Source organism: Pristis pectinata, chromosome 4, assembly GCF_009764475.1.
Source record: "Pristis pectinata isolate sPriPec2 chromosome 4, sPriPec2.1.pri, whole genome shotgun sequence".
Classification (NCBI taxonomy): domain Eukaryota; kingdom Metazoa; phylum Chordata; class Chondrichthyes; order Rhinopristiformes; family Pristidae; genus Pristis; species Pristis pectinata.
Window position 1 is genome coordinate 103346153 of NC_067408.1, and position 19363 is coordinate 103365515.

Here is a 19363-nt window from a genome sequence, read left to right on the forward strand (position 1 = left end):
ATTCTTTTCTCCCCTTATCTCCCAACGGAGATGACCTTTGCCAGGGTGTGGTTTTCTGGTTCTGACTGTCCTCAGAGACCACTTCCAAATGTCATTTCTCAAACATCAGTGAAGGTTGGCGGGCTGTTTTATCACAGAGGACATCATAGCCGAGTCTAATCCTGTCCACACATATGTTCCCCAGAAGAAGTTTGGAGTGCAGCCTGGACTGGGAGAGTGCATTTTTTTTAACCCCTGTCAGCACAGAAGCATTGAGGCTACAGTGCAGCACAAACCCACACTCACCTACCCACTCCATTGTTTGATCTTGAGTATATTCAAGGGTAATATCAATACATTAAGGGTAGCAGAGGAAATGGGAATTGACTGGGAAAATGGACAAGATACAAAACCAGGCACGACCTTGCTGAATGGAGCCTCAGGCTTGAAAAGTCATAGGGCCAGCTCCTTCATTGAGTTTGATGTTCCTGTTTTTGATTTTCAGTGCAAAAACATAACTTAATCCAAATAAAGAATTGTTTGCTGTTGTCTGCACTAAACACATGACGTATTGTATGCATTTGGCTCTCTGCTTCAGAAATTCAGCTGCTGACAGCAGTGGAACCAAATTTCAGAGAAGTGGTCCAATGCACATTGAGTGTGGTGACAAATTTCTACCCCTTACTATTTCAAATCAGAGGTTTTGGTAAACCTTATGCTGAGATTTTTATCAATGCAATTTACTATTGGGCTTCGGGGGGCATTTCTATGACTTGCAAGGTGAGGTGAAGCCAAACAAGCATGGTCTGATTTTTACAGATAGTCTGCAGAGATTAACCCAAGAGTTGGCTGTTGACTGGTACTGTTTCTGTGTGTGTGTGTGTGTGTGTGTGTGTGTGTGTGTGTGTGTGTGTGTGTGAAAGAGAGAGATTGCATGTGTGAGAGAGGTGTGTGTGTGAGAGAGAGAGATGTGTGTGTGTGTGTGTGTGTGAAAGAGAGAGATTGCGTGTGTGAGAGAGGTGTGTGTGTGAGAGAGAGAGATGTGTGTGTGTGTGAGAGAGAGAGAGATGTGTGTGTGTGTGTGAAAGAGAGAGATTGCGTGTGTGAGAGAGGTGCGTGTGTGAGAGAGAGATGTGTGTGTGTGTGTGAGAGAGAGAGAGATGTGTGTGTGTGTGTGTGTGTGTGTGTGTGTGAGAGAGAGAGATGTGTGTGTGTGTGTGAGAGAGAGAGATGTGTGTGTGTGAGAGAGAGAGATGTGTGTGTGTGAGAGAGAGAGATGTGTGTGTGAGAGAGGTGTGTGTGTGTGTGAGAGAGAGAGAGGTGTGTGTGTGTGTGTGTGAGAGAGAGAGAGAGATGTGTGTGTGTGTGAGAGAGAGATGTGTGTGTGAGAGAGAGATGTGTGTGTGAGAGAGGTGTGTGTGTGAGAGAGAGAGAGATGTGTGTGTGTGTGAGAGAGAGAGATGTGTGTGTGAGAGAGGTGTGTGTGTGAGAGAGAGAGATTGCGTGTGTGAGAGAGGTGTGTGTGTGTGAGAGAGAGAGATGTGTGTGTGTGTGTGAGAGAGAGATGTGTGTGTGTGTGAGAGAGAGAGAGATGTGTGTGTGTGTGAGAGAGAGAGAGATGTGTGTGTGTGTGTGTGTGTGTGAGAGAGAGAGAGAGATGAGCATTGAACTGCCGACTCCCCAGCTTGCTGCAGCAACAGCACCGGATGGCTGGTACATGTTTTTGCTCAGAGATTTGGCTGAGATCCATGTCTTGGCTCTGAATCAACTCAAACCTAACACCTGTCTGAGACAATGAGCAGCTTGTTAGCTGCCTGTGTCATGGGGGTCATATTTGGAAGCTAAAGAAAAAGGGGATTCAAAAGAAAAATTTTAAGGTAGCTGGCAGTATATTTTGAGGTAAACCTCATAACACTGCTTCATATTCAACATGGAATCTGAGATGTGAAGAAAGCCTGTTCTAACCTAGAAAACCATTTAGTTGTTCTCTGGGCACCAGAAGTAGCTAGCCATTGTGTTCATTGGTCCGAATGCTCATGATTCTGTACAAGCTTCCTTAACCCCAGAAGTCAGTTCTTTAGCCGCTCATTACTGCAGCTTGTAGACATGCACAAATGGTCACCAAGTGTCACTGCATTTCAGAGTCATTCACTGTATGTGTGGTGGTCCCGGGAATTTCTGGGAAGTGTCATAAACACAAGATTGCCATGTGACCTGACCACATTACATTCAGGTTGTTTGCTGCCAACCACAGGATGTCTCTGGTGGGGTTTCCCCTCGAGATGCGTCTGACTTGTCATCCATGCTGGTCAGGGAGTCAGGTATGATTGTTCCTGTGCCTCAAGCAATGGGTTAGGGATTTCTTTGCAGTTACTAAATAACCCTTTGGGTATACCGCAGTCTCTCACTAAAATAGTGGGTGTTGTTAAATTAGTTTTAAAAGAATTTTAACCACAAATTAAGATAAAAATATTTCTAATATTTCCTGGAAATTGCATCCTGGAGAATCACAGGCGCCAGAAGGCAACCCACACAGTCTTTGAATTGGTAATATTTCTCTTGTGAGGAGACAGATTCCTTCGTTTCACACACACCCTGATACTGGATGGTAGTAACAGCGCTACCAGTCTACATGCCCAGGGTTATTTGCCTGCCTGGGGGCTTCCTGGCAGGGCTCAGTTCTAGTTGTAAAGGTGAGAAAGTAAGGCACCAATGCGGGCCACTCGGTTTGTGTCGGGGCCTCGGAGATGAGGACTTCCTGGTGCCACCCTCCATCTGCGGTGCAGAGGTCCCATAAATGCACCATGTTAAGGCAAATGGGACGGTCCAGCTTGTTCCACTCTCTCCGCCTCACCGAAAATTGTGTGATCTGAGTGAGCTAAAAAAGCTAATAAATACCCAAGCCAATTTCAGAAAGCAAGATCCAGGAATTCCCTCCCCACATGATGAAAAATACTCCAGCTCTGAAAGCCTTGGAGTACCTCATCTCCTAACAGCTGATGGCTGCTTCATCCAGAAGCACTTGGGCAGGTACGAGGAAAGGAAAAGTTTAAAGGGGGTATCAGCCAAACATGGGCAAATGGGACTAGCTTAGATGGACATCTTGGTTGGCATGGACCAGTTGGGCCGAAGGGCCTGTTTCCAAGCTGTATTACTCTATGACTTTATGATTCTATGACTCTAAGCAGGCCCAAGGAAGTCAGTGAGTCTGCATTCTCTTCACATGGTGAACTGTACCAGCCAAGAAATTGGATGTAAATGTGTTGACCCAAGGAATTGAGGAGGCAACAACTAACATTGTGAGCAATGATCCCAAGGGAAGGGAGCGGAGATAGGAGTCCCAGGGGTTATTTTGACTTGTGTTAAATCTGTGGTATAAATGCCACCGTCCACCAAACACTCTCCCCATCTTCATTCCTATTGTTATCCCTTTAGTCCATCACCCCAGATAACCAGTGCATTAAAACTTCATCCAATAGGAAGAAAAATACCTTTCCCTTAAAGTTGAAAAGAGGGTTGAAAGGAAAGGACAGCCAGCAGGCAGCTCCTCAGCAAGACACCTGCAATTATTGTGCTTGGGCCTGTGTCTAAGATTGAGTTACTGAGTCACCGCAGGATCCCTCAGTGAACGATGGCAGAGATAATCCTTCCATTGTGGCATCACCAATGGTTTAAGACATGAACCCACCCAACCAAGCTTGGGACACCTTGCACCCCTGAGTTGTAGCTCATTATCTGAAAGGTCTCCAGAAATGAGCCCCTTTGATAATGGACTGTACAAATACAGAGTCTCTGCTACTTATCACCAGTCTGTTAAAATTTTCCGAATCAGGCCTTTGGTGGGACACATGAGAACATTAGTCAGCTTTCAAAATTCTGAACTTCATTTGACAAACAGAAACTCAATCTAGCAGCTAATGTACAGAGTAACCCGGCATGCCAGAACTCAGGAGCAGAGCTCTGATAAGGAGTAACATCAGAAAGGATCAGTGATAGATACATAGAAATTCTCACACGGTACATGAGAATGTTTCTTTGGGTCTGTTCTGTAGTTATTTAATGCCAGAATCTAGGTGTGGTATTTTACTGGATTACAAAGATTAAACACTTTGCCCCAGGCACAGTTATATCTCCGTTTTGGCAACAGATGATGTTTTTAAACTGTTTGGTATCTTATGCTTGGACCGGTGAATACATACTTCGAAAATACTAGGGTTTGGTTCTTACTGCAGATGTGAAATGTGGGGAACATCTTGGTGCTGGCTGTCAGCAATTCACAAAGCAGCCTAGAAGATGGATTTCACTTTTTTTGTTATGCCGAACCTTCATTGTGTGGAGCACCAATGTTCAACTGGATCCCTAAAAAGACACTGAAACCGGTTTACACCCAGTGACTTGTGCTAAAGTGCGATCTGCATTGTTCCAGAAGGGACCAGCTTAATTGAACTCCAACAATGTGCTGCTCACCAATCTGAGAAGGGCAGTGGGCCCTCAAAGACACACTGGCCTTGGTAGGGAGATGTAGCAACACACACTCTGACTGCGGAGGGGGAGACAGGAGAGAGAGAGTTGGTTCCTAAATTCACTCAATGGGACATGGAAGTCCTGGTCAATGAGATACATATCAGGAGGGAGGTCCAGTGTGCTGGGAAACTTGGAGACCAGCAGGGCCACCATTAGAAAGGCCCAGCAGGAAGAGACCACATTTGTCTCCAGCAGAGAGAAAACAGCTGGTGACTGGAGCAATGCACAAAGAAACGTTATGTCCTCCACACCACTGTAACTAGTTGCAGTGAATCATTTCAACAAGGGGATCAGGGATTGATTCATTGATGGGTTCTAACTAGTGTAGATGGTCCAGCAAGCAAGGATGTGGGGGATTATAATGAGTCACATGGGGGTCTTTTGCCTCATTACTGTGGGCTGCATTGGTGCTACGGATGAGAGAGTGGAGAGAGTTGGAGATTATGATTAAGGTTCCTTAAGAAAACAGTCTTTCTTTTAGGGAGCACCTTGCTGTCCGTGTGTCCCATCCCTTCCTCCTGGGACTCCCGCCAGTGACTTTCCTCATCCTCCTGCTTCTCGTAGGAGAATGAGAGGCTATCTTACAGAGGCATATAAAATCATGGGGGGACATAGATAGTGTGAACGCACACAGTCTTTTCCCCAGGGTTGGGGAATCGAGAACCAGAGGGCATAGGTGAGAGGGGAGAGATTTAATAGGAATCCGAGGGGTAACTTTTTCACCCAGAGGGGTGGTCCATATATGGAATGAGTGGCCAGAGGAAGTGGTTGATGCAGATACGTGAACAACATTTAAAAGACACTTGGGCAGGTACATGGACAGGAAAGGTTTAGAGGGAATATGGGCGGAACGCGGGCAAATGGGACTAGCTTAGATGGGCATGATGGTCAGCATGGACCAGTTGGGCCGAAGGGCCTGTTTCTGTGCTAAAAGTGACTCTCGCTCCTGCTACCCTTCAGTCTGCAGCTCTGGAACCTCAGGTCCTGGTTCTAGAAGGTGCTCTTCCTCTGGCACAAGCAGCTGTCTACAGAAGAGCCAGGTTATACAGTGGACAAGTCTCTGCTCTGACTGGGCACTTGCTGCCCAGTCCCCTCCTGGACAGACACAGGCACCAGATTCGAAGCAGAAAATGATGGAAGCACTCGGCAGGTCAGGTAGCATCTGTGGAGGGAGAAACCATCAATGTTTTGGGTCTGGAGCCTTTCTTATCCTCTTCAAATCCATGGCCTCTTCCACTGTGACTCAAGCACTCACTTGGACCCCGTTGTACCAGCGCCCAGCAGCTGTGCTGGGGTGCAACTTGGTGCGTGGGGTCAGGGAGCTGGGGGGGTTGCCCTTGTCCCCCAGGATCCATTCCCCTGGGGAGTGCTCCAGAAAACCTCCAGCAGAATGAATTGACCTGTACGATCGGTATGCAAGACAAGTTTTTCACTGCACCTTGGTGCAAGTGACAATAATAAACCAATCCCAATCCCAATCTCTGAAGATGAATGTGTCGTGTGCGCCCCCCGGACTGAGGGAGTGGGGAACCTTTCCTGTTGACGGGAAGTGCTATGTTCTGAATGGGAGCCCTGGTGGGCTAGTGTGCTGTCAATGCAACTGTGTGAAAAGTCAACAATGTCACCTCAGCAGGTGAAATCATTTCTCCAGGAGCAGAGAGCCTCGGTGAACTCTGTGGTTAGAAGTGACAGACAATATTAGCGGCTGTTTTGGAAACAAAAAACCTTTGGGGAGGCAGCTGAGAGTCAACATGACCTTGACCTCCATGGAGAAGTGTCCAGACACAAGAATGTGGAGACTCAAGCCTGTGAATACATCCTTCATCAGGGAGGGTGTGGTATCTCACGAGGCTTCCTGGGAGTTTGCCATTGCCTGCGCCGTGGTCTCTGACCCGGCCTGCCTCGCCAGCCATTGCCATAACAGACGCCTCCAGTCAAACCCCTGCAGACACCGTGCCACCGCCGAAAGACACGCGTTGAATGAGTATTGCAGCACCCAAGTGCCGGAGAAATGACTGGCTGTCGGTTGTGGACCCGGAGGGTGTCCGAGCAGCGGGCTCTGAGGTCGCCCAGCCACGTCCCCTGATGACAGAGAGTTGGCCCTTTCCATGGCGATAATTGCAACAGGGATTTAGCTCCTAGCTGCGCCGTGACTGCTCAACAACGGACCGCAGGGTATGTCCGTTAGGGTGCAAATGGTGTGCATGGCATCACCAAGTCCCCCCTCTGTTGTTAACGTCAACTGTGCAACGAGAGCGTGTGATGCTGGAATCGTCGGGGGAAACTGTGGATGTCGTATTGGGCGCAATTTCATCCGGAAATAATTTTCATCATGCTCTGTCCTGTGTTAACTCGGTTCATTCAGGTTTGCGCAGAGAGAGTGCGCATTCGATCCAATCTTTCATCTTAGGAATGCACTTCGGACGGACCGAAGGGTTTGGTGAATGGCACATCGTGGTACAGCTGGAGGGCGGACACACTCCAGAGTGGTGTTGAGGAGCCCTACTGCACGGCACCGCACAACATCCAGTCTACAAACGCTTAACGTCTGCCCCCACAACTCCCCCCCCCCCCCCCAACACTGACAGCCCTTGTTTGAACCAGCAGAGAACTTCATCTATACAGTCTATGAAGTTCTGTCAGTGGCTGTCAAGGGCTGTCAGTGTTGCCTGATCCAGCAGGGAACTTCATTTAGACAGTATATATGAAGTTCTCGTTGGTCTCTTTCCATCCCGTCCCAAACACAAGCTGTTTGATGTTATGTTCAAATGTGTGTTGATATATGGGGCACGTAATGTGAGGAAGGTCTCTGAGATCTAGTGCACTGGATTCGCGCATTAGCCTCATGGCTGGTGAGAGACTGGGGCTCTATTCCTCTGACTTGGGGGGGCTCAGTAACATGACTTTTACATTCGGTGTTACTTGTGTAAACTGCTACCAGGAGACGTGTAAAAAAAAGCCTCTTAAAGATGCCTCTTAAAAAAAACGCGCAGTGCGTTTTCTATTCAATGTACACGAACAATTGTGCGAGGGACTCACAGCCGCCCCAAGCCTCCCACTCCCACTGCAGCGCTCCCTCGGTCGCTGGGTTTTAGGCTCAGAGAGTTGCACCCTCACAGAGACGGGCCTTTCGGCCCTTCTCGTCCATGCCGACCAAGGTGCCTACCTGAGCTAGTCCCATTTCCTTGCGTTTGGCCCATATCCCTCTGAAGTTTTCCTTTGCATGTACCTGCCCAAATGCCCTTTAAAAATAATTGTACCCACCTCTGCCACTTCCTCTGGCGGCTCGTTCCATATGTGTGAAAACATTGCCCCACACCCCCCCCCCCCCGTTGCCCTCTATTTGCCCTAAAAATTGCCTCAGCCTCCTTCGCTCCGGGAATAAACAGTCCCAACCTATCCAGTCTCTCCTCATAACTCAAGCCCTCCAGTCCCGGCAACATCCTTGCGAATTTTACTTCTATACCCTCTTAATCACATCTTTCCTTAACATAACAGCAATTCTGCTGGTGGGGTCAATAGATCTAATCAGGGCTTATTGGGGCTTTCAGGGTTGAGAGGCGTTTGCATGGTTGCTGAAATCGTTTACCACAGCTCTCTTGCTGTGAATGAACTGTTATGAAATGCATCAGCCAGGGAAAAATAGCTCAGTGGAAGATCTATCTTCTGCCTGGAAGTAATGTCACACCAAACCTCTGAGTTTGTTTTGATGCTTGCTGCCATTCCAAAGTTTTGTTCGCTTGTTTTTTTATTTTACAAAGATTCAGTTGTAAAACAAACCAACATTTTCTATTATCCTCTCTTCCTTCACAGATACCAGGCACGTTCAGCCTTCTCCGCCATGGACCTACGATCAGTCCTACCCCTACCTTGGGCAGATAACAACACCCTCTGTTCACCCTGCAACTCCCATATCCCCCAGCCGAGCAAGTGGCATGCCAACAATCACAGCAGAAATTTCCAGTAGGCTTTCAGGTGAGCCACAAATCTTAAGAGATTAGCCCGGAGTGACCTTTAGAAATAAAAAATAGAGCAGCAGTTGCGAAAGAGTTGGCCGAGGCTGCCCCCCGGAGCTGACTGCGGGTATTACAGGTTGTATATTTAAGGGGAATTATCACGGGAGAACGCGCCAGATTAAAGTCTACACTTATTTCTGACAGCACAGAGGTACTGTAGTTCTTGTACCACTCTCACAAGCAGTAATCGACATGATAGGTTCCTATTCTAATTTTTATGCTCTAATTCATGACGGCAGGATGGTACCTTAAAGATAAAATAACTTGAGTCAGCTCAGAATAGCCTTTAAGTCTGAAATAGACTGATAAATTAGTCGTTGAAGGAGACGAACTTCCATCTTAATGAGAAGAAAAAACATTTTTGTCCTTATTTGTCGAGCTAATAGCAACATGACCGATATGCACATTTGAATTCTAATTTTTGAGAATGTACTTCTTCTGCGAGTTATCACAGTGAAAATCAGACACCTTATTAACAGAAGAAGCCAATCCAGTTAGAAGACTGTGGAAGACTCCAGTGTATAGAACCTTATTGCTTTAGAAAATCCAGATTATAAGCAAGACTAAACAGGGAATGTCCCATGCTCAAGGGAGACACAGTGAGGTGTGAGCAGAGGCTACAGGAAAGTGACACGTTTGGGGATGTGGAGTGGATCTCTCATCAGATGTTGAGTGTGTGCGCGTCCAGGGTAGAGAATAAAGGGACTGTGGTCCTTAAGGAATTACACATTCAACCGTTAATGGAGTTAACCTGGGGCACTGTACACATTAGGTCCCAGAGCTGGAATTTCGGTGAGATCCTAATTGGCACAAACAACAGTTTGCTTTTGTGTACAGTAGTCCCTTTAATGCAGACGGTTGTGCTGAAGCACATTGTACAGGCTTAAAGAGGCAGAAAGAGAGGCAGAGATGGGGGTATCAGGATGTATGTACATCAAGTAAGTGGCAGCGAGACAGTATGGGGGTGGTGCTGGAGGGCTGGAGCAGGTTGCCATCTACATTGGTAATTTGTTTATTATTGTCACATGTACTGAAGTACATACAGTGAAAAGCTTTTGTTTGTGTGTCATCCAAACAGACCATTCCTTACACAAGTACCTCGAGGTAGTACAAAAGTTTAAAAAAAAGCAGAATTATTTCACATTGTCCCTCACTGCTGGGGTAGAACAGGGTGCGGGAACTTCCCCTGCACAGTGTAGCCAACCCCAAATGTTTATCAAGCCCCAGGCAGCAAAGTCATTGCAAAATCGGAAACCTTAGTGAAATGGAATGCCCAAAGACGTTCAGAGGAGGCAACTGTACTGTCCCCATATAAACCGAGACAGGTTGGAAACAACAAGGTTTACCCACCCACCCATTCCCCAGAAGAGAATTGTTACCTTTATCTCTAAAATAATACACTCCTTACAGACCATGCCGGTGTGCCAGATATTGCTGAGCACGTCATACTTTGGCTCCTCATCCTGTGTCTGTTTCCACAGTCTGGTCTCTCTCACAAACCTGCCACACCTTGTCTGGCAGACGTTGTCATGACTTGTCACCTGTGTAATATTTCCAGCTTCCTGCCAAAACATCATTGTGGCAGTTCACTTTAATTTGAGACACGTTGACGTTCTGTCTAACTGGCAGCTTCAGGCAGACAGTAAATGAAAAAAAAACTGCAGCTGCTGGAAATCTAAAATAACATCAGAGAATGTTGGAAACTCTCAGCAGGTCAGGCAGCATCTGTGGAAAGAGGAACAGAGTTAATGTTTCAGGTCTGGGACACCATGAGAAAACTGAAGTGTCTCGAGCGTCCTAAGGCATTCAGTGCTTAGAGCACAGGTGACCCCCAGTGCCAGTTGAATGGTCAACCCCAGTCAATGACAGAGAGAGTTTCATGTCGATAGGAAGCAAGCTCATCATGCCACTTGGACTGAACGCTACGCCAAAGCTTGTCATTAGTGCTGGTAGCTGATGCGAACAAGTCAACGCATGTGGCCCAGAAAATGTACCAAGATGAACAATGACAAACTAACTGAGTGTACATTAGTCTCAGTTACACTAATGTGGGCTACAGCGACCCCAGAGCAGGTTATAACAGCTGCTGTAGAATGGCTCAGAGTTTGGTATTTAGCGTAAGATTCTCACCCACCCACACTCTCTCTCTCTCTCTCTCTCTCTCTCTCTCTCACACACACACACACACACACACACACACACACACACACACACACACACAAAGCCCTCTAACCGTATTCCTTAGTTTTTATTATTCAATACATCATCTCAACATTGTATCTTCAGCAAAGAAATGGTTATTCCCAAACATGGCAAATCTACAAAGTGAGTCAGCCAGTTCGGTCACTGTATGCTTCAGTGGATTGTGCAAGAACCAAAGTGCATGCAGACCATGTTTTTAACTCCATGTAGACCGAGGGAAAGTTCCTGAAGCAAAAGTTAAGCAACAACGAGATTGTGGATATTTTAGTTTACTGGGCAGTCGATGAAAGAATGAGATCTTTGTAAAATGTTGTGAGTTTATCAACGTTTGCATTAGAATGCAGTTTGTGGTTGACAATTGCCTCTCTGTATAGTGCAGGCAGCCCGCATGGATGTGGTCACTTTGTGGCTGAGGGATGTGGTTTCATGTGGTTGTCATTGACTGGCCACACAGAGTTTCATTATTTGAAATCCCATCACAACCACAGCAAATTCTGATTATCCTTGGTCTGGCACCATGATAAATAGCTATGAAACCTGCTTGATTCTGGTAAAACTCCAGGGAGTTCACTACCATCCAGAATTGCTCTGTCCTAAAAAGAAATCTAACCCAGACTGCATGCAAATGGAAAACACCCAATACACAGTTGGCATGCTCTGCGCAGTCTGTTCTTGAATTGAACCTCCCCATCATCAGTGGGCCTTACCTACAGCCTCCCGTACTGCTCTCTCCCACCCTTAAACTCCCCTCCCCACTCTGATCAGGTCTTGTCATCGACCTCAACTTCCTGTTCGGTGGCTTGTGCCACTTTGTTTGACACAGCTGTCATGAGGCACTTTGGAGGTTTTTGTTTGCTACGTTGCTGCTGCTTTATAAATACACATCGTCATTGTTAAGACAAGTAGGGACTTTCTTTCTATAAAAAAATGCCTGAACATCATTGTTACTGATGCCACACAATCCAATTTCGACCTGTTTGTTTTCTCACCCCCCCCCCCCCACTTGATATAAACAAAGAGGAAACCACCCCCCCCCCCCCAGGCTGTGCATTTGCGGACTGCATGAGGCATTTCAAGCCACGACGAGTTTATTGTCATGTGCACAAGTAGGGTGAGGTACAGGTACAATGAAAAACTTGCTTGCAGCAGCATCATAGGCACCTAGCTACAGACAACAACACACAGAACATAAATTACACAAGATGGGGGGGGGGGGGGGGGAGAGAGAGGGAGAGAGGGAGAGAAGGAGAGAGAGAGAGAGAGAGAGAGAGAGAGAGACTGCAAAAACAGTGCAAAATAAAAGACACAACCAGAGACAAGTCCACGGTGGTGCAAGAGGTGGTCCGCAGTGTTCCATAGCTGAGGTAGGGTCAGGGTTGTGTGGATCGGTTCAAGAACCTGATGGTTGTGGGAAAGAAGCTGTTCCTGAACCTGGTGGTGTGGGACTTCAGGCTTCTGTACCTCCTGCCTGACAGTAGCAGTGAGAAGAGGGCATGTCTCAGATGGCGGGGGCCCTTGATACAGCCCTCCCCACCTTCTTGAGGCAGCACCTCCTGTAGATTCTGTCAGTGTGATGGGGAGGGCTGTATCTATGACAGATCGGGCTGTGTCCACTCCTTTCTGCAGCCTCTTGCATTCTTCTGTGTTGGAATTGCTGCACCAGGCCAAGGTGCAACCAGTCAAGGATACTTTCAACATGCTTTACTTAACAATCGGCAGACTTATGCAGCGTAACTGTTTCTTGTACAAGTTCTTTGTTCCACTGAGGTTGGTTCTGAGCAAAAGTTAATCCCTGTTCTCTGCTCGGCCGGATTCAGCTTTGAGTTGTCCGCATGCTGCAGCCGCCTGGTTTCTGTCACTTCTCTGCAATGAGTGCAGCACATTGAGAAAGCAAAATAAAAAAGGCCTTTTCCTGTTTGGTCAGAGGGAAACAGGCCCTTCGGCCCAACTTGTCCATGCTGACCAAGATGCCTCTCTGAGCCAGTCCCATTTGCCTGCATTTGGTCCATGTCCCTCTAAACATTTCCTATCCATCCACCTGTCCAAATGTCTTTAAAACTGTATAATTGTACTGCCACCACTTGCTCTAGTGGCTTATTCCATGTATGCAGCACCTTCTTTGTTTAAAGGTTGCCCTTCATGTCCCCTTTAAATATTACCCCCCTCACCTTAAACCTATGCCCTCCACTTTTAGCCTCCCACTTTATCTACACCCCTCGTGATTCTATACACCTCCAGAAGCTCACCCCTCAGCCTCCTTCACTCCAGAACCAAACTGTCCAGTCTCTCCTTGTAACTCGTGCCACTCCCAGTCCTGGCAACACCCTTGTCAATTTTTTTTCTGAGCCTTCTGCAGCTCAATCACATCCTTCCTATAGCCAGGCAAGCAGAACTGCACACAAGGTTTGTCTCACCAGCGTCCTCTACAGCGGTAACATGACCACCCCCCCCCCCCCCCAACCCTTGTATTCACTGCCCCGACTGGTGGCCAGTGCCACAAGCCTTAGAACATAGAACACTGCAGCACAGCACAGGCCCTTCGGCCCACGATGTTGTGCCGACATTTTATCCTGCTCTAAGATCTATCTAACCCTTCCCTCCCACATAGCCCTATATTTTTCCATCATTCATGTGTCTATCTAAGTGTCTCTTAAATGTCCCTAATGTATCTGCCCCCACAACCTCTGCTGGCAGTGCATTCCATGCACCCACCACTCTCTGTGTAAAAAAACTTACCCCTGACATCCCCCTTATACCTTTCTCCAATCATCTTAAAATTATGCCCCCTTGTGCTATCTATTTTCGCCCTGGGAAAAGGTCTCTGACTGTCCACTCAATCTATGCCTCTTATCATCTTGTACATCTTCCTCCTCTCCAAAGAGATCAGCCCTAGCTCACTCAACCAATCCTCATAAGACATGCTCTCCAATCCAGGCAACATGCTGGTAAGTCTCCTCTGCACCCTCTCTAAAGCTTCCACATCCTTCCACATTGAGCACTTTGGGGAGAAGGTGCCTGTTGTTGCGGGCTGAAGGTTAGTGTCCCAAGTCCATGCGTTAGCGAGCTAACTGGACCTGTGCTTTCTTGCAGGAGCCTCCGATCTCACGGCATTTGGGGACCCAAGAATGGGGATCGACCGTCAGTTCTCGGCTCTTCCTTCTCTCTCCGACGGCCGCTTCCCAGACCCCCGAATGCACTACCCGGGAGCTTTTGCATATACGCCCACACCGGTCACCACCGGCATCGGAATCGGCATGTCTGCCATGACAACTGCAGCGCGCTACCACACTTACCTGCCTCCCCCCTACCCAGGCTCTGCCCAGGGGCAGGCGGGACCCTTCCAGACCAGCTCCTCTCCTTATCATCTCTACTACGGTACCTCCACTGGCTCCTACCAGTTCTCCATGATGACCGGCGGGGAGCGGTCGCCGCCCCGCATCCTCCCCGCCTGCACCAACGCATCCACGGGATCCAGCCTCCTCAACCCCAACCTGCCCAGCCAGAGCGACGTGGTGGACGCGGATGGGAGCCACAGCAACTCCCCGACGAACATCAGCACCACGGCGAGATTGGAAGAAGCGGTGTGGAGACCGTATTAAATCAGCAAGCACCTTCGACCCACAAAACCCGCCCCATCGGCGAAATCCCCAGATGGATCTGGGGACGCACCGAGAGCTTTGACTGTGAAAGGAAGTCACTGCGTTTTGCTTGGCCACCCTCAACGATTTTTTGTCTTTTCATATTCCCCTGAGTCGTTTCTCGTTTACTGGCAAAACATCTTTTTGTCGTGCACCTTATCTTGAAGCAAACATTTCATGTTTATTTCAGCCTAAATTGTATTCGCCCTCCCACTCACCCACCCACCCTTTGGATTTGGCGCCGAGGAAATAAATTGAGGTCTTTGTTTTCAAGTCGGAAGGCAATTCTCAGCCAACCCTCCTGCCGGTGTCTGTTCTCCTCCCGGAGTAAAGCCTTTGGCTAACGGTCATAGTTACCACAGTGCAGCCGGTCACGGAAAAGCAGCGTAGAGATTTTGTTAGTAAAACATAAATTACCATTTGGGGGGAGAGAGAAGAAGAAACCAGACTGAACTCACTTCAGTGAATGAAATGAAGCAAATCTGAACTGTGGCAAGTTTCTGGGTCACAGCCGAACGTCAGTTAGTGATCTTCTTCTACTCGCTCGTCACATTCGGACAGACAGCCACCGCTTGGCACGGCCAAGAGCACTAACGTTAAACGTGTATTTTTGTATGTTTTCCAAGCATCTTTCTAAATTAAAATGTTGACTACTTCCCACTGAGAGAGCCCGGCCAGGTGGAGCAACACCTGCGGAGATTTGAGACGCACGAAAGTCTCTTTGCACCCTGCTGGGCGCAGTCCTCGCCGACGCGTAGAAAAATCACACGCACATTTTACCTAGGGTCGCTTCATGCCTGTTCGATACAGAGCAGACTTACCCAAGTGAGACCACCAGGGGAGAGAATGGAGAGTCTCAAAGCTGACACGGCTCGTTTACAGGTTTGGGCGGAGCTGGCAGTAAGTGTGTTGATGGAAAGTGCGGCAGCTCCGACGCTGGTCCATCTCATGGCGGTAACGTCAGTGGCTTTGACCCTTCCTCAGCCGCGTTGTTCACCCAAAGAGGCACCGCGCGTTATTGAGCTGTGCATGCAACAGATGGTTCTAACCCTGCCGGCGGAGTCGAGAAAATAGCATTTCCAGATGGTTCCCCTGGTTGAATGACAGTCGACTTGCAGACGTGTATATGAAGGGGGGGGGGGGGGGGGGGGGAAGGATGGACAGATAACACTGCAACATCAAACGGTTCCAGATGTGTCAGGCACCACAGCAAGCCAGCCATTGGGCAGACATCTCGGGGCCATGCGCATTTCTGCCCAGTTACCGGAGCCAACTTCCAAAAAGTCGCGGCTTTTTTATAGTTATTTGGTTAAATGTTATTTAATTTGCATTGTGAGTGTTGTTTCATTTGCTGGTCAACAGAAAGATGATGGCAAAGCGGGACTTTAAATCAGTGTTTCAAAGCGTGGAACATGATTGGAAAGGGGAAGGGGTAGGGCTGCTGGCGGCAAACTAGCTGGATTTGTTATTTAAAGCTTGTGTTTTCAAGAATTCGTTGTTTATTCTTTAAAACAATATATAAGGTGCACCTACGTCTATTTGCTACCTTATAACGTCAAGATATGTCATCTGTCTTAAACATGTGTGCAGTGTGTTGACACAAGACTGGATCATTTACGCAATTCCGATGAACTATAAATATTATCAGTTTCTTGAGTCAAGCTTATTATTGTACCTATATTTGTAAATAAGCAAGAGTTTTTTTTAAAGAAATCCTCCAGCTCCTCATGGCAAGTAAGTGTACAAACATCACTCCGCTCCAGACCGCTTTCAAATATCACCTTTTGGTCAAAGAATTTTCAATGACATTCGCAAAACTCTAGTTTTTTTTCTCGTTTTCCGTACCTGGATGTTGTAGGTGTAGAATCACATGCATTAAGAAAGCTCTTCCTGTTCACTGCAGTCCAACTATTAGACGCCTTTTCTTCCAGAACGGCAGATGACTACAGCGGTGAATGATACCCAGAGCGGCTGGACTGCTGCAGGTTATCTGACGGACGTGTTGACATTCATACTCTTTGTACCAAAGTTTGTTGAACAATTTCATAGTTCTGTCGCTGGCTAATAAATTAGTTTGTTGGACAAGTATTGACTTGCATCTGTTTATTATCGTTCTGGCACTTGATCTTTCCTCGTCTCCTTCCCCCTCATGCCCTTCCATCTCTCTCTCTCTCCTTCGGCCTTTCTCTTCCCTTTGACTCCCCCCTGTGGTTTCTACCCTCCTCCAGTCCCCAGTCTGCTATTGAGTACATTGCTGAGTGTTGTGGAGCCCCCTCTCCTCACATAGAGAGGAACACAGTTGTGGGCTACGTTCTGCAGCACCTTAAAAGCCAGTTCAAGAAGCCCACCCGTGACATCAGACCTAGAACGTACTGGCACAGCAACCAGCAATTTGCTGGAAGAACTCAGCGGTTCGGGCAGCTTCTGCGGGAGGAAAGGAATTGTCGACGTTTTGGGTCGAAACCCTGCATCAGGACCGAGAGTGGAGAGGGGAGATGGCCGGTATAAAGAGGTGAAGGGGAAGTGGTTGAGACGGGAGCCCGAGGCGATTGGTGGACTGAGGAGGGGTGGAAGATGACAGGCAGGTTGGGCCAGGTCGGGGAGGGGAGCCGTGGCGGAGTTGGGAGACAGTGGCAGGTGAATGATAGCTGGAGGCAGACAGAGAGAGAGAGAGAGAGAAATAAAACAGAGAGGCAGGTGGAGGGAGGGGAGTGTGAAGATGGGAGACGGCTGCCGGAGGGAGATAAGCAGGAACACAAAGGGCTCCCGGTGCTGGACTTGGATAAGTAAAGGATGTGAGAATGGGAACCATTAGGGGAGAGGTGAACGGTAGTTGGAGCCAGATTTGGGGGGGGGGGGGGGGGGTTGGATGGCCTTGTGTGAGCTGTGTATGCGTAGTGGGTGGATGGAACCGGGGGGGGGGGGGGAGGAGGACGAAGATGGGTGGAGGGGGGCTGGGGGGGGGGGTTATGAGGGAAAGGGGAAAAAAATGGGAGGAACTGAGGAGGATCAGAAGAGGGGTGTGGGGCAGAGAGAGAAAAAGACAACCCACTAGACGGAAAGGTTGGAAAGCTCAAATGTTCATGCCAGTGGGTTGGAGACTGCTCAGGTAGAATATGAGGTGTTGTTCCTCCAGTTTGCATCGAGCCTCATCCTGGCAGAAGAAGAGGCTGAGGCTAAACAAGTCAGTGTGGGAATGGGAAGGGGAATTGAAATGGTCTGCAACTGGGAGCTCGGGATGGCCACAGGGGACTGAGCATAGGTGTTCTGCAAAATGGTCGCCGAGCCTATGCTTGGTCTCGCCGACGTAGAGGAGGCCACATCGGGAGCACCGAATGCAGCAGATAAGGTTGGAGGAGGTGCTCATGAACCTTTGCCTCACCTGGAAGGACTGTTCAGGACTCTGTATGGTGGTGAGGGAGGAGGTGCAAGGACAAGTGTTAGATCTACCGCGAGGGCAGGAGAAAGTGCCAGGGGTCAGGGAGGGATGGGTGGGGAGGGATGAGGGAACCAGGGAGACACGGAGACAGTGGTCCCTGCGGAAGACAGAAAGGGGTGGGGAGAAGATGTGGCTGGTGGTGGCATCTCATTGCATTTGGTGGAAATGTTGAAGAACATTGCAAAATGCTTTGAAACTGCGCACAGTGTTTTAAAGCATTTATAGTTATGGAATCATGGAGTCAGCACAGAAACAGGCTGTTCAGCCCAACTAGTCCATGCCGACCAAGATTCCCATCTAAGCTGGTTGCATTTGCCCATGTTTGGCCCACGTCCCTCTAAGCCTTTCCTATCCATGTACCTGTCCAAGTACCTGTTCAGTGCTGTTGATGGATGCTGATGCTCACCTTTACATGGTGCACAGCCTCAAAGGTTGATCCCCGGACCATGGCTCTGAGCCAGGTGCAGGTTGAAGTGTCCCAGGAACCTGTTGATGTTGATTCAGCTGCCTATTGCGTGGCGTTTCGCTAGAGGGCGCAGTGGCCATTTGTTATGACCCCGCCCACCGAAAGTGATCGCCAATGGCGTTGGCGCGATTGGTGTCGTCACTGAATGCCCCGCCTGAGCATCACGTGACTATCCCTCGCCGTGCAATGACGCTCGGGTCCAGCCATCCGATAGGACTTTTTCTACGTCCTTGTGCATTGTGGGAAGACACGTCCGCCATCGCTGTCTGATTGAAGTTTATCCCCAGTCGGGTCAGAGTGATAACAGAGGACAGGTACATCTCCTTCGCTGTAACGCAGGAGCAAATTAGTAACAAGACCATAAGAAGAGGTGCAGGGGTAAATCATTGGGTACCTGGAGCAGCATAAAAAGCGCTGGAGTAGCTGAGTCCGGCGGGCGACATTCTGTGGGGAGAAAGGGACAGTCTGTCCATTTCCCTCCACAGATGCTGCCTGAACCGCTGAGTTCCTCCAGCGCTTTTTGTGTTGCTCCAGATTCCAGCATCTGCAGTCTCTTGCGCCTCCATTGGGTAGCTGGAGCCTGTCTCGATATTCAATAACATTTTATACTCGTAACGACACAGGAGGAATCCATTCGGCGTGTCGGGTCCATGCCGTCTCCCAGGGAGCAATCCCATTCATCTCATTTTACCTTTACTTATTTCCACTTATCTCTGCAACGTATTATTTTGCACACATGCCCATCAATTCCCAGCCATGATTCTTTTTGCAGTTAGCCTAATTTAAGGGGAAATTTAGAGTGGCCGATTAACCTGCGAATACAACGTTAGGATGCGACAGAAAATCCGACCAGCCAGAGAAAACCCACACATTCATATAAAGAAGGGAGAAACCTGGCAAGACAGCATCTGAGATCAGGATTGAACGTGCAACCCCAACGCTGCGAGGCAGTGGCACAGTGCTGACACACATCATGTGTCATCCCTGCCCCTTCCCCATAACTCTTGATTCCTTTACTGATTAAAAATCTATCCTACTTAGCTTGCATATATTCAATGACTTGGCCTTCACAGTTTTCTGAGGCAAGGAAATTCAAAAT

General features: G+C 48.3%; 1 protein-coding gene across 2 annotated transcripts in view; it reads left to right on the plus strand.

The window, feature by feature from the left end:
- The window catches only part of runx1 (RUNX family transcription factor 1), a 181316-nt gene extending 164883 nt beyond the window's left edge, over window positions 1-16433 (plus strand). For both annotated transcript variants that reach the window (XM_052013880.1, XM_052013881.1), the window contains 2 exons: window positions 8317-8478; window positions 13812-16433. In XM_052013880.1, coding sequence (XP_051869840.1) covers window positions 8317-8478; window positions 13812-14320 — 671 coding nt within the window. In that variant the 3' untranslated portion in view covers window positions 14321-16433. The remainder of the gene's footprint in view (window positions 1-8316; window positions 8479-13811) is intronic.
- The last annotated feature ends 2930 nt before the right edge of the window (window positions 16434-19363 follow it).